Genomic DNA, 22,066 nt, shown 5'->3' with positions numbered 1-22,066 from the left:
TTTCCGGGACGCAGTTGCGACTGGAATTCCCCAGCCCCGAGTCGGTGCAAGACCCTCGGGAGCGTGTCCCCGCAGCAGTCGTCCCCGTCCCCGAGCTGCCACCAAGCTGACAGGTAGCCAGGATGGAGGCAGGAGGAAGGAGGGGGCGAGGGGGGCGGGCGGAGGAGGGTGGAGCCGCCCGCGCGCCCCCTCCCTCGGGGCCGGCGGGCTGCGCAGCGCGGCGCGGCGGCAGAAAAGGCGGCGGGCGCACGGAGAGAGCGGCAGCCGCCCCGCTCCGGCTCCGGCTCCGGCTCGAGCTAAGGCTCGAGCTCGACCTCCGCTGGTCCCGCTCGGCCCGGGCGCGCACCTGATGGGTAAGTGGCACTCGAGTCTTTTCCTGCCGCGACCACCAACGCAGCCACCTTCGCCGCCGCGGCGAGCCTCTGGGCTTTGTCTGCGTCTTCGCAGTTCTGGCTCCGGCTGCGGCTGCGACTCCCGGGCTCGGCTCTCCTGCTCCGCGGGCCGCGCGGCGCAGCGCGGGAGGCTCAGCGCCCAGAGCTCCGGGAGCGCGGGGTCGGCTCCCTCCGCGCCAGGGGTGAAACTTCGCCCAAGTTTGGGTTCCGGGGAGAACCTGTTGAAGCCGGGAGTAGCCTGGGACGGTACTGGGTCCAGGTTCTTAGGGCCGTCGGGGGTTCCTCACCCCTTCCGGGGCCGGACGGCGCGCTACGCTTGGGAAAGGGGCTCGAGGGTGGCCCTAGTGACATCCGCGAGAGCAAAGTTTGGTTTTCCAGTCGCTTTCGTGAACGTCTAGTTCCAGTAAGGGAGCGAAGGCGGCTTCAGGGTCCGCATAGACGAGCCCCTGGCCGCGCCTCCTTTCTCCAGCCTCTGCTTTCCCCCTCCCCCACCTGGACTTGGCTGTAGTAGGTCGTGAACAAGAAAGGCAAAAGGAAGAGAAACAGCCTTTAATTGAAGGCCTACTACGTGCCAGGCCCTGTGCCGGGTACTCCCAGTTTTCCACCAGAGGCCTCCCAACCTGCCACGGGCAGAGGTGTTCAGGGAGAGAGAAACAGGTCAAAGGACGCCACTCCGCAAGCAGGAGGTGGTGGCCACGCTGAGCCTCCCCTTCTCTCGCTCTCCCAATGGCGCAGGGAGGCCTGCCGCTCAGCCTGCTCGCTGTTGGGGACTCGGGTGACTTTCAGCCTCTGGATCTAGGCCTGCATGCATCCCTTTCCGTTGTGCTCGTGGGCCCCGTCGGGTCCCAGTTCCTCTCTAACCCTATGCCTACCCTTCCTGCAGCTGCGGCCCCGAGGGCCATGCGGAGGCCAGCCAGGAGGCCGGCGGCCGGGTGCCTTCTGTAGCCGAGATCGCTAAGGACCGCGGGGTGGTGTCAGAAGCGCCATGGAGGCCCCATATTCGATGACTGCGCACTATGACGAGTTCCAGGAGGTCAAGTACGTTAGCCGGTGCGGCACAGGGGGCGCGCGCGGGACCTCGCTGCCCCCCGGGTTCCCGTTGGGCGCTGGGCGTAGCGCCACCGGGGTCCGGGCCGGTCTGCCACGCTGGAACCGGCGCGAAGTGTGCCTGCTGTCCGGGCTGGTGTTTGCCGCCGGCCTCTGCGCCATCCTGGCCGCCATGCTGGCGCTCAAGTACCTGGGCCCGGGCGCAGCGGGCAGCGGCGCCTGCTCCGAGGGCTGTCCGGAGCGCAAGGCCTTCGCGCGCGCCGCCCGCTTCCTGGCCGCCAACCTGGACACCAGCATAGACCCGTGTCAGGACTTCTACTCCTTTGCGTGCGGAGGCTGGCTACGGCGCCACGCCATCCCCGACGACAAGCTCACGTACGGCACCATCGCGGCCATCGGCGAGCAAAACGAGGAGCGCCTACGGCGCCTGCTGGCGCGGCCTGCGGGTGGGCCGGGTGGCGCGGCTCAGCGCAAAGTACGCGCCTTCTTCCGCTCGTGCCTCGACATGCGCGAGATCGAGAGGCTCGGCCCCAGGCCCATGCTTGAGGTCATCGAGGACTGCGGTGGCTGGGACCTGGGTGGTGCCGCCGAGCGCCCGGGAGCCGCAGCGCGCTGGGATCTCAACCGGCTGCTGTACAAGGCGCAGGGCGTGTACAGCGCCGCCGCGCTCTTCTCACTCACGGTCAGCCTGGACGACAGGAACTCCTCACGCTACGTCATCCGCGTGAGTGTTCCCGGCGCTCCAGGCTCCCCTCTGGCGGCCAGGGACCCGAGGCGCACGGCCCCCGCATCCCAGAGACCCGCGCAGAAGGGGAGGGGAGAGAAAAGGAGGGGAGCGTGTGCTGGCAGAACGCGGGAGGAGGGCACAAGTAATTTCCCTCGAGTAATTGCGGTGTTTAGCGGAGCCGCGGGAGCTCCAATTTTCCAGCCGTCTGACAGGCTGTGAGAGCACGGAGGAAGGTGTGTGTCCTGGAGCCCTGTGGGGCTGGGGCAGGCCGGATTCTGGGGCCCCCAAATGGCCCCTCACAGGTGGGGAAAGCGAAGGCTTGGGGGGTGCGGGGTGGGGGGAATTGGGGGCGGGACCTCCTCTCAGTTCCAGGCTAGACCAGTAGGGGTGGGGGCTTCCACATCCTTTTCTCTGTATAGATGGAATGGTTATTGGGTTATTGTGTTTGTGGCCCTAGGCTGAGACAGTGGATGTCTTCCCTGTTTGGACATTGGAGTGAAATTCAGTCTGTTTGCCTGAACTTGGCTTGCTGACCTCTGACCCCCAACTCTCCCCGCAGATTGACCAGGATGGGCTCACCCTGCCAGAGAGGACCCTGTACTTAGCGCAGGATGAAGAGAGTGAGAAGGTGTGGGGGCCTGGGGTGGGCTGGCAGGGCAGGCCCGGGGCTCCAGGAGGCACGGACCCGCATCTAGCACTGACCCCCACCGTTGACGTGCCCGGCCCTGGTGCAGATCCTGGCGGCGTACCGGGTGTTCATGGAGCGCCTGCTCAGCCTCCTGGGTGCCGACGCCGTGGAGCAGAAGGCCCAGGAGATCCTGCAGCTGGAGCAGCAGCTGGCCAATGTGAGCGGGGGGACTGCCGTGGGCTGGGTGGGGGAGGGGACCGCCAGACAGGGCTGGGCCAACCCGATCTCCGCTCCAGATCACAGTGTCCGAGTACGATGATCTCCGCCGGGACGTCAGCTCCATGTACAACAAGGTGACACTGGGACAGTTGCAGAAGATCACCCCCCATGTGAGTGTGGTCTGGCCCTGGTGGGGACGGTGCTGACCCTGGAAGTCCTGGGTCAGCCCCTCTCCAGGACTCCTGGGTCCTCTTGCTGTATCTCCTGGAACCCCTCCCCGTCTCCCGTGGTCCCTGCTGCACCCGGCCCCACTGTGCCCACCCATGCCCCACAGCTGCAGTGGAAGTGGCTGCTGGGCCAGATCTTCCAGGAGGACTTCTCGGAGGATGAGGAAGTGGTGCTGCTGGCCACGGACTACATGCAGCAGGTGTCCCAGCTTATCCGCTCCACGCCCCGAAGGTACAGCTGCCAGTCACCCACCCCAGGCCCCGCCCCTGCATCCCAGGTCATCTTCTTGGTGAGCTTTGAATTTCCACCGCCAGCTCCGTGCAGGAGCCACACCGGGGAGGCCTGTGAGGAGCACTGGAGTGGGAGTCCTGGTCCCTAAGTTCAGATGTGGCTTTCCTCACCTCCTCTGTGGAACCCTGAGCAGGGCTGGGAGCTTCCTGAGTCGCAGTTTGCTCATCTGGGGACAGGGAGGCTTGAGTGGGTCTGGATGTCAGAAAGGGCAAGTGTCACCCCAGGACCACCTTGGGGAAAGCCTCCCTGCTCTCTGCCCACCTTGGGGAGGGCAGAGGCCCCTCAAGGCTAGCTCTTAGGCGGCCAGTCACCCGAAGTGCCCCTCTCCCACCCCATAGCAAGGTGGCCCGTGACCCACCACCATCGGGTGCTCTGCTCGGTGGCCAGAGGCACGTCCGGCTGTGTGTGGAGCCAGCCCTTTTCCCTGACTAGGCTGCTCCAGGCTCTGCCTCCACGTGCCTGGAATGACCCTCCCTCCTGGGGTCAGGGCCCAGGAGATCCTGCTAGGTCCAAGCCCAGGCTTGGGAGTGTGGGTGGCGCCGGGTGGTGCTCTCAGTTAGCCTAAGCCGGTGAGCCTGTCTGGATACCCAGCTGCTCTACCTGGCCCTCAGGATCCTGCACAACTACCTGGTGTGGCGCGTGGTGGTGGTTCTGAGTGAACATCTGTCACCGCCGTTTCGAGAGGCGCTGCATGAACTGGCACGCGAGATGGAAGGCAGCGACAAGCCCCAGGAGCTGGCCCGTGTCTGCCTGGGCCAAGCCAACCGCCACTTTGGCATGGCTCTTGGCGCCCTCTTTGTACACGAGCACTTCTCAGCTGCCAGCAAGGCCAAGGTCAGGCTGCCCTGGGCTTGGGGTGGGGGTGCTGCCCTGGGCTTGGGGTGGGGGTGCTGCCCTGGGCTTGGGGTGGGGGTGCTGCCCTGGGCTTGGGGGGGGGTGCTGCACTGGGCTTGGGGTCCTTGCACAGCCTTGGTCTAAGGATGGGGGGCCCTGCACATCCCCCTGCAGCCCGAGGCAGCTTAGGGCTCTGCCCTCTCGGAGGTTCCATGCTGCTTTCACCAAGCCTCCTTCTCCAGGAAGCCTACCTGGTTTGTCAGCCACAGGAGGACCTCCCCACCAAGCTCCTGCCCACCTTTCTCTGCCATGCTCAGGAGGCATGGCCTTAGGAAAATATGTGATCACTGCTGGGGCAGCTTGGCCTTTTCTAAACTGGGAGTTGTTTGTGTTTTTTTTGTCGGGGCACAGGATCTGGGTCCCCACCGCCACGGTCTCCCCTTGGTGCTCAGCACCAGCCCTGAGCCTAGGAAGTGGTGCTGAATGATTAGGGACCCCTCATGCCAGGTGCTGGGGCCCAGAGCTAAGCCCTCCCGGTTGACCCTGGAGAGCTGACCCTGCAGGTGCAGCAGCTGGTGGAAGACATCAAGTACATCTTGGGCCAGCGCCTGGAGGAGCTGGACTGGATGGACGCCGAGACCAAGGCGGCTGCCCGGGCCAAGGTGACGTGCTGTCCTGGCCTTAGTTGTTGGTTCCACACTTACCGAGCGCCTGTCGTGTGCCTGACACTGGGATAAGAAAAAAGACAAAGATGCTAGCCCTGGCCGGTTGGCTCAGTGGTAGAGCGTCGGCCTGGCATGCAGGAGTCCCGGGTTCGATTCCCGGCCAGGGCACACAGGAGAAGCGCCCATTTGCTTCTCCAACCCCCCCTCCTTCCTCTCTGTCTCTCTCTTCCCCTCCCGCAGCCAAGGCTTTGTTGGAGCAAAAAGTTGGCATGGGCGTTGAGGATGGCTCCATGGCCTCTGCCTCAGGCACTAGAATGGCTCTGGTTGCAGCAGAGCAACGCCCCAGATGGGCAGAGCGTCGCCCCCTGGTGGGCGTGCCGGGTGGATCCCGGTCGGGCGCATGCGGGAGTCTGTCTGACTGCCTCCCCGTTTCCAACTTCGGAAAAATACAAAAAAAAAAAAAAAAAGACAAAGATGCTGTTTATGGAGTTGGCACCACCCAGCCCTCTGTCCTTGATCCTTGAGCCCCGCCCCTAAGCTGGAACTAGAGTTTTCTTCTTGGTGGGTGTGTTCCCCGAGGCCCTGGCCCGCTCACTGCCCTCTCCACCGCAGCTCCAGTACATGATGGTGATGGTGGGCTACCCTGACTTCCTGCTCAAACCCGAGGCCGTGGACAAGGAGTATGAGGTGGGCCTGCCCCCGGCCTGGTTCTGCCCATCATGACCAACTGGGCTTCTTCGGGCTCCTCCTGAGAACCCAGAGAGCCCGCCGCCTCTGCAGAGAAGGGGCTGCAGCCAGCCCTCAGCTGGTGGAACTCAGGGGGGCCCGTGGCCGGCACGGCTTGGTCCGGCCCCGCCCGGCCCGCTGCTGAGCGCCGCCTGTCCCCGTGCAGTTCGAGGTTCACGAGAAGACCTACTTCAAGAACATCTTAAACAGCATCCGCTTCAGCATCCAGCTGTCCGTCAAGAAGATCCGGCAGGAGGTGGACAAGTCGGCGTGAGTGCCTGGCCCGGAGCTGGGGCGGGCAGGGCCATGCCATGGGGAGTGGGCACCTTCCCAAAGCCAGGAGGCTGCTGGGCAGACTGCCTCATGCCATGCTGGGGCGGGGCACAAGGCCTGGGCGGGTCGTGGGAGGGGTTTGTTAGGGTTGAGGATCATCAGGGGTCAGCTGAGGAGGCCCAGGGCACGGCTGTAAGCTGGACCGCAGAACAGTCGGGAAGTTGGCTAGGAGGTGGGGAGGTGGAGGTGTGGGGGTGTGGGGGTGTGGGGTGTGGGGGTGTGGGGTGTGGGGGTGTGGGAGGTGGAGGATGTGGGGGTGTGGGAGGTGGAGGATGTGGGGGTGTGGGGTGTGGGGGTGTGGGAGGTGGAGGATGTGGGGGTGTGGGAGGTGGAGGATGTGGGGGTGTGGGGTGTGGGGGTGTGGGGTGTGGGGGTGTGGGGTGTGGGAGGTGGAGGATGTGGGGGTGTGGGAGGTGGAGGTGTGGGGGTGTGGGGGTGTGGGGTGTGGGGTGTGGGGGTGTGGGGTGTGGGGGTGTGGAGGGTGTGGGAGGTGTGGGGGTGTGGGAGGTGTGGGGTGTGGGGGTGTGGGGGTGTGGGGGTGTGGGGTGTGGGGGTGTGGGGGTGTGGGGTGTGGGGGTGTGGGGTGTGGGGGTGTGGGGTGTGGGGGTGTGGGGTGTGGGGGTGTGGGGGTGTGGGGGTGTGGGGTGTGGGAGGTGGAGGGTGTGGGGGTGTGGGGTGTGGGAGGTGGAGGATGTGGGGGTGTGGGGTGTGGGAGGTGGAGGATGTGGGGGTGTGGGGTGTGGGGTGTGGGGTGTGGGAGGTGGAGGATGTGGGGGTGTGGGGTGTGGGGTGTGGGAGGTGGAGGATGTGGGGGTGTGGGGTGTGGGAGGTGGAGGATGTGGGGGTGTGGGGGTGTGGGAGGTGGAGGATGTGGGGGTGTGGGGTGTGGGGGTGTGGGAGGTGGAGGATGTGGGGGTGTGGGGTGTGGGGGTGTGGGAGGTGGAGGATGTGGGGGTGTGGGGGTGTGGGGGTGTGGGAGGGTGTGGGGGTGTGGGGGTGTGGGGGTGTGGGAGGTGGAGGTGTGGGGGTGTGGGAGGGGGTGTGGGGGTGTGGGAGGTGGAGGATGTGGGGGTGTGGGGGTGTGGGGGTGTGGGAGGTGGAGGATGTAGGGGTGTGGGAGGTGGTGTGGGGGTGTGGGGGTGTGGGAGGTGGAGGATGTGGGGGTGTGGGGGTGTGGGGGTGTGGGAGGTGGAGGATGTGGGGAGGTGGGAAGTGGAGGGTGTGGGAGGTATGGGAAGTGTAGGTTGTGGGGGTGTGGGAGGTGTGGGGGTGTGGGGTGTGGGGTGTGGGGGTGTGGGAGGTGGAGGGTGTGGGGTGTGGGGGTGTGGGAGGTGGAGGGTGTGGGGGTGTGGGGTGTGGGGGTGTGGGAGGTGGAGGGTGTGGGGTGTGGGGGTGTGGGAGGTGGAGGGTGTGGGGGTGTGGGGTGTGGGGGGTGTGGGAGGTGGAGGGTGTGGGGGTGTGGGGTGTGGGGGTGTGGGAGGTATGGGAAGTGTAGGTTGTGGGGGTGTGGGGTGTGGGGGTGTGGGAGGTGGAGGGTGTGGGGTGTGGGGGTGTGGGGGTGTGGGGTGTGGGGGTGTGGGGGTGTGGGGGTGTGGGGTGTGGGGGTGTGGGGTGTGGGGGTGTGGGGGTGTGGGGGTGTGGGGTGTGGGAGGTGGAGGGTGTGGGGGTGTGGGGTGTGGGAGGTGGAGGATGTGGGGGTGTGGGGTGTGGGAGGTGGAGGATGTGGGGGTGTGGGGTGTGGGGTGTGGGGTGTGGGAGGTGGAGGATGTGGGGGTGTGGGGTGTGGGGTGTGGGAGGTGGAGGATGTGGGGGTGTGGGGTGTGGGAGGTGGAGGATGTGGGGGTGTGGGAGGGGGTGTGGGGGTGTGGGAGGTGGAGGATGTGGGGGTGTGGGGTGTGGGGGTGTGGGAGGTGGAGGATGTGGGGGTGTGGGGTGTGGGGTGTGGGAGGTGGAGGATGTGGGGGTGTGGGGGTGTGGGGGTGTGGGAGGGTGTGGGGGTGTGGGGGTGTGGGGGTGTGGGAGGTGGAGGTGTGGGGGTGTGGGAGGGGGTGTGGGGGTGTGGGAGGTGGAGGATGTGGGGGTGTGGGGGTGTGGGGGTGTGGGAGGTGGAGGATGTAGGGGTGTGGGAGGTGGTGTGGGGGTGTGGGGGTGTGGGAGGTGGAGGATGTGGGGTGTGGGGGTGTGGGGGTGTGGGAGGTGGAGGATGTGGGGAGGTGGGAAGTGGAGGGTGTGGGAGGTATGGGAAGTGTAGGTTGTGGGGGTGTGGGAGGTGTGGGGGTGTGGGGTGTGGGGTGTGGGGGTGTGGGAGGTGGAGGGTGTGGGGTGTGGGGGTGTGGGAGGTGGAGGGTGTGGGGGTGTGGGGTGTGGGGGTGTGGGAGGTGGAGGGTGTGGGGTGTGGGGGTGTGGGAGGTGGAGGGTGTGGGGGTGTGGGGTGTGGGGGTGTGGGAGGTGGAGGGTGTGGGGGTGTGGGGTGTGGGGGTGTGGGAGGTATGGGAAGTGTAGGTTGTGGGGGTGTGGGGTGTGGGGGTGTGGGAGGTGGAGGGTGTGGGGTGTGGGGGTGTGGGAGGTGGAGGGTGTGGGGGTGTGGGGTGTGGGGGTGTGGGAGGTGGAGGATGTGGGGAGGTGGGAAGTGGAGGGCGTGGGCCCTCCAGGTGATCTCAGTTTCCTTCCACAGGTGGCTGCTTCCGCCACAAGCACTCAATGCCTACTATCTACCCAACAAGAACCAGATGGGTAAGGGGTGTGTCCTGAAGGGGGTGGGGTTTGCAGGTAGCAAGGTCCCCTGCTGACCACACCCTTCTTTAGTGTTCCCAGCTGGTATCCTGCAGCCCACCCTGTACGACCCTGACTTTCCACAGTGAGTACAGAACCTGGCCTTGTCTGCGAGGTGGGTGAGGGCTGCTCAGACTGCCCCCAGCCTGGGCTGGGTCCGGGAGCCATGGCATCCGTGGCCCCTGGGTCCCATAGTCATAACTCATCCCTGGTTATTCAGGGAAATGTGTAGGTTTTTCTTCTTTCCTTTTTAATGTTCCCAGTACCCTCACCTAGCGTGAGGTTTCCTGGGGTGTTTCTGAAGTGGAGTGACCCCAGTGACGAGGATGACCGCCCAATTCCATGTGCCTGAGTTTCCCTCCTGCCTCCCTGCCACCTGTCTCCTCCCCCAGCTCAGTTCGGAGCTTATTTCCTAAAAGGCAGGTGCTCCTTTGAATGTGCCACAAGGAAGCTGAGGCAGGAGTGCCCCAGGACCAGGCAGACACTACTGTGGCCCCCCTGGGTGACCTCCTAGCCTGGCCGGGGCAGCCGAGGCCTCCCTGGGTGACCTAGCCTGGCCGGCCGGGGCCTCCCAGGGCCCCCTGTGACCTCCTAGCCTGGCCGGCCGAGGCCTCCCTGGGTGACCTCCTAGCCTGGCTGGGAGGCCGGGGCCTCCCTGGGTGACCTCCTAGCCTGGCTGGGAGGCCGGGGCCTCCCTGGGTGACCTCCTAGCCTCTCCAGGGGGCCGGGGCCTCCCTGGGTGACCTCCTAGCCTGGCCGGGGTGGCCGGGGCCTCCCTGGGTGACCTCCTAGCCTCTCTGAGCGGCCGGGGCCTCCCTGGGTGACTCCTAGCCTGGACGGCTGGGGCCTCCCTGGGTGACCTCCTAGCCTGGCTGGGAGGCCGGGGCCTCTCTGGGTGACCTCCTAGCCTGGCCGGCCGGGGCCTCCCTGGGTGACCTCCTAGCCTGGCCGGCCGGGGCCTCCCGGGGTGACCTCCTAGCCTGGCCTCCCGGGGCCTCCCGGGGTGACCTCCTAGCCTGGCCGGCCGGGGCCTCCCTGGGTGACCTCCTAGCCTGGCCTCCCGGGGCCTCCCTGGGTGACCTCCTAGCCTGGCCGGCCGGGGCCTCCCTGGGTGACCTCCTAGCCTGGCCTCCCGGGGCCTCCCGGGGTGACCTCCTAGCCTGGCCGGCTAGGGCCTCCCGGGGCCTGGGCAGCAGCGAGGGCACTTTCAGAAGGCAGGTGGGGCTTGACGCTGCTGCCATGGGCCCAGGTCTCTGAACTACGGGGGCATCGGCACCATCATCGGGCACGAGCTGACCCATGGCTACGACGACTGGGGTGAGGCCTGTGGGTTGAGGAGATGGTGGGGGAGGGGAAGACAGGCAGTGGGGGGCAGGGTGGTGATGGACTGACTGAGGCCCCACAGGACCCCTCTGTCCCCGTGACCTAGTGGGTAGGGGAAGGAAGGAACTCAGTACCCAGCCCGGGCTCTGGGAGTGAGGGTCAGTCTCAGCCCAGCCTGCCCGCTCCCCACAGGGGGCCAGTATGACCGCTCGGGCAACCTGCTGCACTGGTGGACAGAGGCCTCCTACAGCCGCTTCCTGCGCAAGGCCGAGTGCATTGTCCACCTCTACGACAACTTCACCGTCTACAACCAGCGGGTGAGGCCCCCTGGCCTCCCTGGGGCCCAGCTCGGCACAGCCCGGGAGCGTGCACACCCGAGTGCCTGCACACGTGTGAACAAACCCTGCGCGGGTCCCTGCACGTGCGCCCAGGGTGCGTGCACACTCACGCGGGCATGTGGATGAGTTCACACAGACTCACGAAGGCCGTGGGGCTCAGAGGGGTTGGAGTCCCTCCCAAGCCCGCTGGGAGAGAGAAGAGGAGGGCAGGGTAGGGGGTGGGCAGGGCCCAGGGTGCCAGGCCTGAGGGAGCTCTGCGGCCCACGTGGCCCCTGGCCTTTCCCTGTCTCGGCAGGTGAGTGGGAAGCACACACTTGGAGAGAACATCGCAGACATGGGGGGCCTCAAGCTGGCCTACTATGTGAGCTGCTGGGACCTGCCTCTCAATCCCTCCGGGGGAAGGGTGGGCGCTCATGGGGCCTCAACCCGGGACGAAGACCCCTCTTTCTATCTCGTTGTCCTCTGGCATGGGGAGGCTCAGGGTCCTTGGAAAAGGAGAGACTCCCAGGCTCTTCATTTGGAGAGGAGGGCTGCCTGGAGGGGGTGGCATCAGCCTGGGGCTAGCCTTACTAGGAGGCAGGAGCGGGGCCTGGCTGTGATAGAGGCGTGCAGAGCCGGGGCTGGCCGGTGGGGGGTGGGTCAGGGCACCCCTCTGTGGGCCTCACCGCTCATGCCCGGCTCCCCCAGGCCTATCAGAAGTGGGTGCGGGAGCACGGCCCGGAGCAGCCGCTGCACCGGCTCAAGTATACACACAGCCAGCTCTTCTTCATTGCCTTCGCCCAGGTGGGCTGCGTGGGGGCTGGGAGCCGCCGGGAGTGGGCGCAGTGGCCCTGTGGGTTCTGATAGGAGCTTAAGGCCTGGTGTGCTGGGGGGTTGTGTGTGGGGGGGAGGGGCAGGGCTTGGGCCATGAGGACACCTGGCCTCATCTCCCACCGTCCTCCCCTGCACCCCCTTCCCGGGCCCAGAACTGGTGCATCAAACGGCGGTCACAGTCCATCTACCTGCAGGTGCTGACCGACAAGCACGCACCTGAGCACTACAGGTATGCCCACCAACCTGCCTGGGCCCCCCCTCCTGGTGTCCGGGATGGGAGCAGGCATGGGGGGGACGGCACAGCTGGGACACACATTCTGTGGGTCTCTCCTCCCACCCCAGGGTGCTAGGCAGCGTGTCCCAGTTTGAGGAGTTCGGCCGGGCCTTTTATTGCCCCAAAGACTCGCCCATGAACCCCGTCCACAAGTGCTCTGTGTGGTGAACCGGCCGCTTGCCCACCCACCTGCACGCCCCACCGCCCTGCACGAATTGCCTCCTGCCGGCTGCTGGACCTGACCCTGGCCCCGGTCTGGGTGCCCCCCACCTTCCCAGCCCATCCAGGACCCAGCCCCGCGCTGTCCCTCACTTCAGGGGGGACCAGGCGCAGGGGCGAGGCTGGGCCCCAGGAGGGCCTGGGGGCGGATGCCAGGGTGCCCAGACCTGGCTCTCGGTGGCCAGAGCCCCTGGCCAGGCCCCAGCTTTGCTGTGTTCTCGCTGCTATGTCTGATCAATAAAGCTGCCTTCCCAGCCCATCCAGGACCCAGCCCCGCGCTGTCCCTCACTTCAGGGGGGACCAGGCGCAGGGGCGAGGCTGGGCCCCAGGAGGGCCTGGGGGCGGATGCCAGGGTGCCCAGACCTGGCTCTCGGTGGCCAGAGCCCCTGGCCAGGCCCCAGCTTTGCTGTGTTCTCGCTGCTATGTCTGATCAATAAAGCTGCTGTACAGTCACCTCAGCCTCTTCAGGGGCCTCCAGTGGGGCCCTAGAGACCTCCTTGTCCCCTCCCGGCGACCTTGGCTGAGCTGCCTCTGTGCTGCCTCCCCGGGCTCTCTTGTCTTTTTCATCAACCACCTTCCTCCTCCCCCCCTTCCTGCCTCGGTTCCTGCCCAGCGTCGTGGGCGCCAGAGCACCCAGCCCCGTGAGCTGCACCCCAGTACGATGCTGGACTCCCTCCCCCTGCAGAGCAGAGGGGTGCCACCTCCCCCTCTCCCCCAAGAGGAGTTTCTGTAGGGACCTGCAGCCGGTCAGCAATCCTGGGCCTCGGGAACCCGGACCCGCACTTACATAGATGTGAGGACCGGGCCAGGTGCCATGGAGGCCGTCCTGCCAGCCTGGAGGGGTGGGGGTGGAGGAAGTGCCTCCCGTCAGGGATGGGAGGGCACGGAGCTGGAGGACCGTCCCATAGGGCAGCCCCCTGGACCATCCAAGACATCTGCCATGATGGAGGCTGGCGGGCCACCTGCCCTTCCTCTTTGGGTCTGTTTCTTTGAGTCCAGGGCTGGCCTGGAGGGGTCAGCCCCTCCCTGAACCCTTCCCGGTATGCCTGTCCCCATCTCCTCCCAAAGTGGGGGTTCCCTTGCTGGTGCAGTTCCTGGTAGGATGCTCAGGGAGTGTTCCCCTCGCAGCCCGAGCGAAGTTTGAAAAGCCTATTATCCGAGCCTCAGGCACACCATGCTCGGTGATTGAGAAACTGAAATGCACCAGCCATGGCCAAGTGAGCCACAATGGAGGGGAGGGGAGGGGAGGGGAGGGGAGGGGAGGGGGCCTCCCAGGGAGGAGGCTGGACCCCACTGGACCGGCCAAGTTCCCCGAGGGGCAGGGACTCTTCCTCGGGCAAGGGGAAAGACAGCAGAAGCCACACTGATCAGTCCAGGGCATACAGCCCTGCTCAGAGCTGCCTCTCAAGGGGGGAGGTGGAGCCCACAGGGGTTAGGCCACATCAAGTGCTGAGATGAGCCTGCCTCGGTTTCTCCTTGAAGCCCCTCCTCCCCGGGCTGGGCACTCACGTGTCACTGCCCTCAGGCTGCTGGGGCAGAAGGATAGTTCTTTCCTCCCCTGACCTGCCCCCTCTGGGGGGGCCTGGTGTCTGGGGCCCTCTGAGCCCCACGCCCCACCCAACCCTCTGGCCTGGGATCCTTGGCCTCTTATCCCCACCCTAGGGTCCCCAAGTTCCCTAGGTCTCCCCACAAGAGCCATCCCTCCTGTCCCCATCTCCCTGCTGGCTTAGGGGAGTCCTCAGGGCCTGGGGTTTTGAGGGTGAGCGTCCAGAGGCCTGACCGGGTCGTTTCTGCTCTACGGTGAGAAGTGCGGAGAAGTCTGGACACCCTACCCTTTCTGTCTGTGCCCAGCTGAGGGGCCCGCCGGGGCACGGACATGCAGCGGAAGGAAGGCAAAGGGGCCTGAGGGTGGGCGCAAGGTTCCTGGCCTGGAGGCCAGTCCAAACCCCGGGCCCAGGATGCCCTGGGAGCCTCAGCTGCCAGCCCCCAGCATGTGCCCCAGCTGGGGAGTGCCCACCCTGCTGGCGGGGTTGTGTCCAACAGGCCAAGAGGTCACCAGCGACCCCTCAGCCTGAGAGGTCCCCTCTGGGCTCTGTCGATGTTGCTGCTACCCAGGGCTTTGGGGCTCCTCACGCTCCTTTGAGGAGAAGAGAGAGAGGCCAGGCGGATAGAGCACGAGTCAAGGACATCGGGACAACATCCTGATGTTAGACACAGCCCATGACACTCAGACACAGCCGTGGGACGCAGAGCCACAGGGCGGCCCAGCAGGGCACTTGTAATGCTCTGTGTCACCTACTGGTTCCCAGACTGCTTTTCCAGACAGACCCTAGGAGCATCCTCACGATAACTCAGAGGTGGACAGCGGCAGGAGCAGCTCCTCTAACAGATGGGGAAACCGAAGGGGGTCCCGTGCCGTTTCCAGGGTCACTCTGCTTGTGTCAGCTGATGGATGCATCTTGGCTGCCCAGTCCTCCAGCTCTGGGTGTCCAGGCCGCGTTCAGCGTCCGTTCCTGGGGTGTCCTGTCAGGAAACGCGCACGTAGAGCAGACGCCGGCCAGTGTGTGGTCAGCCCTGTGCCAGCAGCCACTCCGAGGATTAGCTGCCTGCGGGGGGGGGGGGGAGGGGGGAGCAAACAGCACCGCTGCCCGCCGGGGCTGTTCCCCACCCCCCTTTTTTTGCTGACGGGCAGAAAGAGACAGAAGGACAGACAGGAAGGGAGAGCAATGAGAAGCTTCAATTCTTGGTTGCAACACCTTAGTTGTTCATTGATTGCTTTCTCATATGTGCCTTGATGGGGGGGCTACAGCAGACCGAGTAACCCCTTGCTCAAGCCAGCAACCTTGGGTCCAAGCTGGGGAGCCTTGCTCAAACCAGATGAGCCCGCACTCAAGCCGGCGACCTCGGGGGTCTCAAACCTGGTCCTCCGCGTCCCAGTCTGACGCTCTATCATAGACACTGCGCCACCGCCCGGTCAGGTCAGTTTCCCTTTTGTTAAGTGAGGGGCAGGAGCACAGCGGCAAAGGCCCTTCCTGCGATGATGTGGCTGCCTGGGCCGGCAGGCGGCTGTAGGGCTGGTGCATCCGTCTCCCGAGCGGAGGGCACGCGCCCCATGCAGCTGGCACCAGCAGAGAGTGGCTTGTGGGGATGGCAGAAAGCCGTCTTCAGCGAGCCTTTAATAGCAGGGAAATAGAGGAGCTCGGGATGGTTTACAGCCACCCGTAAGCTTCAGGCGGCACCTGTGTGCCCCGTGCAGAGGGCCTGAAGGCTCCCCACCGCTGCCCCAAGCTCCACTTCAGCCACCCACAGCCACGAGCCAGGGGTCCCTGCTGGGTGACCTTGATAAGTGAGTCACTGTCTCTGTGCCCCCAGGAGGGTCAGCAACAGACCTGGGGATGCAGGTGAGGGGTGTACTTGCCTGTGCTAGAGCCTCCCCACTCCCCACCCCGGCCCAGCTCTGAGTCCTCAGGGCCAAGGGTGCCCTGTGAGTACCAGCCCTGTGAGCACCAGCTCTGTACAGATTTGGGAAAGATTTGAAGCCAACTGGGGAGGTGAACCTGTGCCCAAGTTTCTCTGCCCAGTCTCCAAGGGTGCGTGGGTGTCAGCCACCTGGGAGTCCAGGGCGTCCAGGAAAGGGATCCGGGGGCACCGAGCAGCTCTGAGCCTCAGGCCAGATTCAAGTTTCTGCCACCGTGTGGTTGCTTCCAAGCTGACCAGATGTCCAGCACCCTGGGGGGGGGGGTCCCAGGTGCCCCGATGCAATGTTTTAAGATGGCTTGAGCCTCTATTCCAGATTTTCTGGGAAACCCTCTCCATAGAACCCCTCCAGGGCTGGGTTCTTGGGGGCATGGCTGTCTCCTCCTGCAGGCTTGGGGGGGCAGGCCCTTCCCCACCCTGTGCTCGCCAGGCCGGGCAGGGGCACCCCGCACTGCTTCCCTCCGCAGGGACCACTGCACAGGACAGGGTGAGGTTCCTGGCTTCGCTGGCGGTTTGGAGTGCTGGAGGGGGCATGGCCTTTCCACCGCCACAGTCACCGCCTCCTTTTACCCTCTCTGTCCTCAGCCTTCCTCCAAACAGGCTTGAGAGCCTCTCTTTTTCTCAATTTATGTAAAAAGAGCAATTTCCCCTTTTCTCCTCCCCCCACCCCCACCAGCTCCAGCCTTAAAGCACTGTCTGTGGCCCCGTGGCTGTCCCCATGGGCCACCTGCAACAGGACAGGCCAGCTCCCCTTCCCCCGTCCCCACGTGTCTGTAGGAGCAAGGTTGCCTAGGAGGGGTGGATCCCTACAGATGTGACTTGCGCCACCTCCCACCCCTCACGAAGCGAAGGGACTACAATCCACTTTTGTTTAAACGGCCCCTTCCTTCCTGCGCCCCTTCCATCCCTGGCCCGGCCTGCAGGGGAGAGAAGCGGCTTCTGGAGACACCGGAAACCCTGGTGGGCTTTGGAACCCGACAGCTCTCCCAGGTCTCAGTTACTGCCCTTGACCGTGCTAAGCAGTCCGAGGGAACATTTGATGAAGACAAATGCAGGTCGCTGAGCGTGAGCCAGTAGTTGTCATTCCTCCAACCGCTTGTCGAGGGTCTGAGAGTCACACGGAACTCAGCCTGTCCTCCTGAAGGGTGTCCTGCGCTCTAACCTCACTTTCCACCCGCGGAGTCCCCGGATTGGACCGCAAGGCCCGGAGCGAAACCCTGGCACAGCAGGTACTTCGCCTGTGTCTGAGGAGCTCCCTGTCACTCTGTCCCTGTTCACCGGGCGGGGACTCCACTGCCCCAGGCGCCCTTCCCTTTGGGGAACACCAGTTGCGCCTTGGCCTGTCTTTCCTGCAGTCCTCAGAAGGAGCCGGACGCTGCAGTGTCCTGGCGGGGGCCCTGCCCCGTGAGCCCTCTTCCTGTGGCCTGGGCGTCCTGGCGGGGGCCCTGCCCCGTGAGCCCTCTTCCTGTGGCCTGGGCGTCCTGGCGGGGGCCCTGCCCCGTGAGCCCTCTTCCTGTGGCCTGGGCGTCCTGGCGGGGGCCCTGCCCCGTGAGCCCTCTTCCTGTGGCCTGGGCGTCCTGGCGGGGGCCCTGCCCCGTGAGCCCTCTTCCTGTGGCCTGGGCGTCCTGGCGGGGGCCCTGCCCGTGAGCCGTGAGCCCTCTTCCTGTGGCCTGGGCGTCCTGGCGGGGGCCCTGCCCCGTGAGCCGTGAGCCCTCTTCCTGTGGCCTGGGTGTCCTGGCGGGGGCCCTGCCCCGCGAGCCGTGAGCCCTCTTCCTGTGGCCTGGGCGTCCTGGCGGGGGCCCTGCTCCGTGAGCCCTCTTCCTGTGGCCTGGGAAGGACTCCCTCCAGGTCCAGCACCTGCTTTTGTCCCAAAGGCGGTCGGTTCCTGTGACATGGGCTGCAGCTCATCTTGGGGCCTCCACATCTGCCTGATTTGGGGGTTCAGAGCCCTTGCTTGTTTATAGCCCATCTTTGAGTCTCTGATCCCCCTTCTGTGATCGGGGTGTGCCTCACTCTGCCCCGTGTTGCTCCCTTACGGCTCCCTTCTGCGGGTGTGCTCTGCTGTAGTGGAAATACATCCGCCCCATGGAACCCCCACCACGTGCTTCCTTCCTGCCCTCCCTCCACCCCGTGTGTGTGTGGGGGGGGGGGGGAGGGGGAGGTGCCCAGAGGGCTGCGTAGCACAGCAGTCATCCCTCGGGTCCAGGTCTGTTTGAGACCTCTGTGAGCCGGGCTGGTGCGCGACATGAACTACCTGGTCGGAGTGGATGAGGCAGTTCCGGGCACCTGGACGACCTCAGGCCACTCAGGACCCAGGAGACTTTGGAAGTGGCTCAGGCCAATTCACTGGGCCAGCAGGCAGCTCAAATCCCCAAGCCGCTGTCACGTGGCGCTGCTAAGCTGCATTCCTCCTTGCCTGGACTTTGCATAAATAATGATAAAACTTGCCTACCTTCCTGCAGGACCACACTACACTGTTGCAGGAAGCTGTCGGAGATCTGCGTGGAAGGGTCTGAACACAGCTGTTTCTCCTCTGACTGAGGAGCTCGGGGCCGGGTGGGGAGGGGAGGGGAGGGGAGGGTGTGCTGGCTGATAACCAGGAATCTGCACATCCAGTGAACAAAAAAGGGACCGAACAGGGAGCCAGGGCAAGCACGCTTCCCGCTGGGGGCAGATGGAGCCGCATTTTGGGACAGGGGGCCGGCTCAGGAGACACACAGCGGGTTCCTGGGCCCTGTCACTGCCTCGCCGCAGACTGGGCATCCCCACGGGCATGGTTACATCCACGGGAACTCAGGTTGCTTATGCCAGGGCTGCCGCCTGCCTGGTCTGTGCCCGGGCAGCAGACGCCCAAGCTCTGCTCGGCTGGAGTAGGCAGGCCCCGGTGGTGCCCGAGATCAGAGGGAGCAGAGGAAAATGCTGTGCCACGTCAAGTCACGCCACGCAGGGTGCCAGGGATTCTGGGAGGCATCCTCCAGGGGCAATGGGCTGTCACACAGACGCTGACCAGTTGGGGAGACCTTTTCCTGGAACCCATGGGGGATGACGGAGTCAGGTGGTAATGTCAGCCTCAAGGTCAGGACAAGGCACATCTAGCATCCCCTCGTCCCTAGAGGCTGTGAGCAGTGGGCTTGTTTTTACCTTGTTTTTACACTTCTGCTTCTGCTATCAGGCACCAGAGCCATGTGGGGCTGGGTGCAGGGGCAAAGGTTCAAAAAGGCTCTAAAAACAGGGAGCTCCTGGTCTGGCTGGGACTGGCTCTGTGGCGCCCTCTAGAGCCATGTCTGAGCTCTGCAGGGACTTGTTGTGCCTGCAAGTCTGGTCAGGGCCCAAGCACCTCTGGTCTCCCATCCCACCTCAGGGGTTTTGGTTTAAAGGGGCAGCAGGTGTCCCTGAGTGCCTAGTGTGTCCTGGGGTCTCCCGTGCCTCACCTCATTTGCAGCCTCAGCACAACCCTGGGCAGGGGGCCCCGCGAAGACGGGAAGGAATCAGCACAACTCATACGACTATTGAAGACCTAGGTCCACACTGACACCTCCGCCCTGTTAGGCGGGTCGCCCACCCAGCACGGCGCGCACGCGTCCTGGGGGGACCGGATGTGGGCGCCGCAGGCCAGGCGTGGGCACTGCACACCCCCCCCCCGCCCATTTGCTCATTTTCAGTGGATTGCCATGTATTCGACTTCAGTGTATCTGGCTACGTGGATTTACGAGGCTATGATCTAATTTAGAAACAAACGAATCCTCCAAAACGATCGAGTGGCTTACAAACATCCCTGTAAAAACCTGCAAATCATACCAGTAATCCACACCAAGGAACGACCCCAGAGGTGGCCGCTGGGACACTTCCTCCCTGCTCACAAGAAGTTAGCCTCAAAACAAAAGCAAACACACTGAACTGTTTGAAGCAACCCCGCGCCCCGCCCCCACCACTGGGGAAGCCTGCCCCGGGTGCCTGTGCCTCCCGATATCGGTCAGTGACAACACAGAATCCTCACGGTTCACAGGCATTTAAAGAGTGAGCTCTGGGAGCCCAGAGCCCAGCTCCCGCAATCCTCCTCACTGCTAGGGTTTCAAGTTGTGTGCGGCTCAACCAGCGTTTCTCACTGTTCCCCAAAGCGATGATAAATATTTGGGAAGCTCTTTTTAAGTTTCTTGCATAATAGAAGACAAAAAACAAAACAAAACAAAAGCCTACCACCAGGCAAACACTTATTCTTTCTGCTGCAGTAAAAACGGCAGAAACAATGAAGAGAAAATGATCTGTCGACAAACTGAGAGGCATTTCTCTGTCAGCAAATACTGTTGGAAGATGGAGGGGAAACACTGCGGTAGATTAGGAGAAAATGTTAGAGCAAATTACCCGGTGTGGGAGGTTTGCGCTACAGTTGGCTGAGAGTACAGGTGTTTCTAACACAGCTTAAGTTATTTGCTGGATTCTGTTCCGATAATAAAAGACACAAACCTCTTTTTTTTTCTTTTTCTTTCATGAGCCACTAAAGGAATAATACAGCAGAGAAGATATATTCCCAACAGTAAATGTCTTGTTTAATAAAAACAATGTCATATGGGGGAAGCCGTGTAAGTGTACCCTTCGATGGAACAGTTACCGAGAAAGGATTTTTAAGGGAGAGGATTCCGGATGAGTAAAAGGAGCAGCGCTAGAGGCACCTGCAGGCTCTCCCAGTGGCCCACCCCCAGTCAAACCATCGCAGGAAAGGGCTGGCAGCCTCAGGGCACATAAAATGCTGTGGGAGCCACCTGTGGTGTTAACTTTATAAAGCCAAGATTGTCCTAGTAGAGTAGGAGCCTCATGATACTAGGTAATGTGGGGGAAGAAGAAACATTCCTGGCCTGACCTGTGGTGGCGCAGTGGATAAAGCGTCGACCTGGAAATGCTGAGGTCCCCGGTTCGAAACCCTGGGCTTGCCTGGTCAAGGCACATATGGGAGTTGATGCTTCCTGCTCCTCCCCCTTCTCTCTCTCTGTCTCTCTCTTCTCTCCCTCTCTCTCTCCTTTCTAAAATGAATAAAAATAAATAAAAAAAAAGAAAAGGCCCTGGCCGGTTGGCTCAGCAGTAGAGCGTCGGCCTGGCGTGCGGGGGACCCGGGTTCAATTCCTGGCCAGGGCACAGAGGAGGGGCGCCCATCTGCTTCTCCACCCCTCCCCCTCTCCTTCCTCTCTGTCTCTCTCTTCCCCTCCCGCAGCCAAGGCTCCATTGGAGCAAAGATGGCCCGGGCGCTGGGGATGGCTCCTTGGCCTCTGCCCCAGGCACTAGAGTGGCTCTAGTCTCCGCGGAGCGACGCCCTGGAGGGGCAGAGCGTCGCCCCCTGGTGGGCAGAGCGTGGCCCCTGGTGGGCGTGCCGGGTGGATCCCGGTCGGGCGCATGCGGGAGTCTGTCTGACTGTCTCTCCCCGTTTCCAGCTTCAGAAAATTAAAAAAAAAAAAGAAAAGAAACATTCCCCTCTGGATTCTTCTGGCTGGTCTCATCTTCAAATAGACAGAAACAGTCTTGATTTTTTTTTTTTTTTTTTTTTTTTTTTTTTTTTTTTTTTTAGAGAGAGAGAGAGGGAGAGAGAGGGAGGAGATAAGAAGGGAGAGAAAGACAGAGGAGAGAGATGAGAAGCATCAACTAATAGTTGCTTCACTTTCTAGTTGTTCATTGTTTGCTTTTCCTACGTGACTTGACGGAGGGCTGGGGCTCAAGCCAGCAAGCTCAGCCTCAAGCGAATAGGCAAAGGAAACCCGCATTTCGCAGTGGAGGGCAAGGGGCCTACCCTCACGGTGGCAGAGGGCAGCTGGGGGACTCAGGAACCACCCCTCCGGTGGCAGAGAGCCATCTGGGAGCATGGCCACCGAGGGAAAGCACCCACGGCTTTTTACAGAGACACACACGTGGCTTTCTGCCATGTGCTCACGTGCTAATCGTGCAAAGTGCTTGCAGCTGGGAGACCAGAGAGCAAGCCTAACCACAGCTGTTTTTTCAGGGTCAACACTCTATCCACTGCGCCACCACTGGTCTGATGACATAAGACGGATTAGCAAGAGAAAAAAAAAATGACCAAATTTAATTACATGCATACCTACCTATGGGAACCCCCCTACACAAGAATCAGAGACCCCACAGACACGAACGTTTGAGAGAAGGGAAGGGAAAATGAGGTAGATAGGACATTCTGAGCTCGGGATAGATAAGGCACCTGGAACATCAGAGGGAGGAAGGTCGTTGCAGGACGATAAGAAGAGCAGATATCCAGTAATTAGAAATTTGCCCTGCCCTACAGACAGGTCATTAAAATGTTACTTCTGGTGGTAACTCTTATTATGGGCAAGGCCCCTAATTAAAATTCTTTAAGGGAGAGGTAAAAGTTTCTTGGGAGCTTGCATTCAGCTCAAAATAATTTCTATGCCAAAGAGGCCCAGCTTGGGGAGGCCTATTCTGAACCCCCTCAGCCCTGCCTGTCAAACTTCCCGAGAAGTTTCACATCCCAGGAGCTGGGTTGGCAGAGAGTTCCAGATCTCATGAAAGCAGTCTGTCTTGAGACGAGATCAGTTCAATTAAATAGTTTTGCCTCGTTTCAGGAGGCGGCGATGCCGGTGGGCTCCCAACGTTAGGCCACCGGTACAAGCAATCAGGCAGGTAGTAAGAGGCATCTCTTGGGGAAACAAAAGGTAACGATGGTTAACGATGACGGCAGACTGTAACCCCGGGCTTTGCGTTCTGAAGGCAGGCGGGCAAGGAGGTCTCTAGCTGTCTGGCT

General features: G+C 63.0%; 1 protein-coding gene across 1 annotated transcript; it reads left to right on the top strand.

Moving 5' to 3' along the window:
- The first annotated feature begins 247 nt into the window (after window positions 1–247).
- On the top strand, window positions 248–12,018 carry ECEL1 (endothelin converting enzyme like 1). Its single transcript, XM_066345213.1, has 18 exons — window positions 248–353; window positions 1,276–2,163; window positions 2,726–2,794; window positions 2,901–3,011; window positions 3,091–3,183; window positions 3,348–3,472; window positions 4,144–4,366; window positions 4,930–5,028; window positions 5,644–5,718; window positions 5,924–6,027; window positions 8,765–8,823; window positions 8,896–8,947; window positions 10,112–10,179; window positions 10,378–10,502; window positions 10,819–10,884; window positions 11,211–11,306; window positions 11,489–11,565; window positions 11,679–12,018. The coding sequence occupies exons 2-18, from the start codon at window positions 1,378–1,380 to the stop codon at window positions 11,776–11,778; spliced, it is 2,328 nt and encodes a 775-aa protein (XP_066201310.1). The 5' UTR covers window positions 248–353; window positions 1,276–1,377; the 3' UTR covers window positions 11,779–12,018.
- The last annotated feature ends 10,048 nt before the right edge of the window (window positions 12,019–22,066 follow it).

This window comes from Saccopteryx leptura, chromosome 7 (assembly GCF_036850995.1).
Source record: "Saccopteryx leptura isolate mSacLep1 chromosome 7, mSacLep1_pri_phased_curated, whole genome shotgun sequence".
Classification (NCBI taxonomy): domain Eukaryota; kingdom Metazoa; phylum Chordata; class Mammalia; order Chiroptera; family Emballonuridae; genus Saccopteryx; species Saccopteryx leptura.
This window is presented reverse-complemented; position numbering and strand designations above follow the sequence as displayed.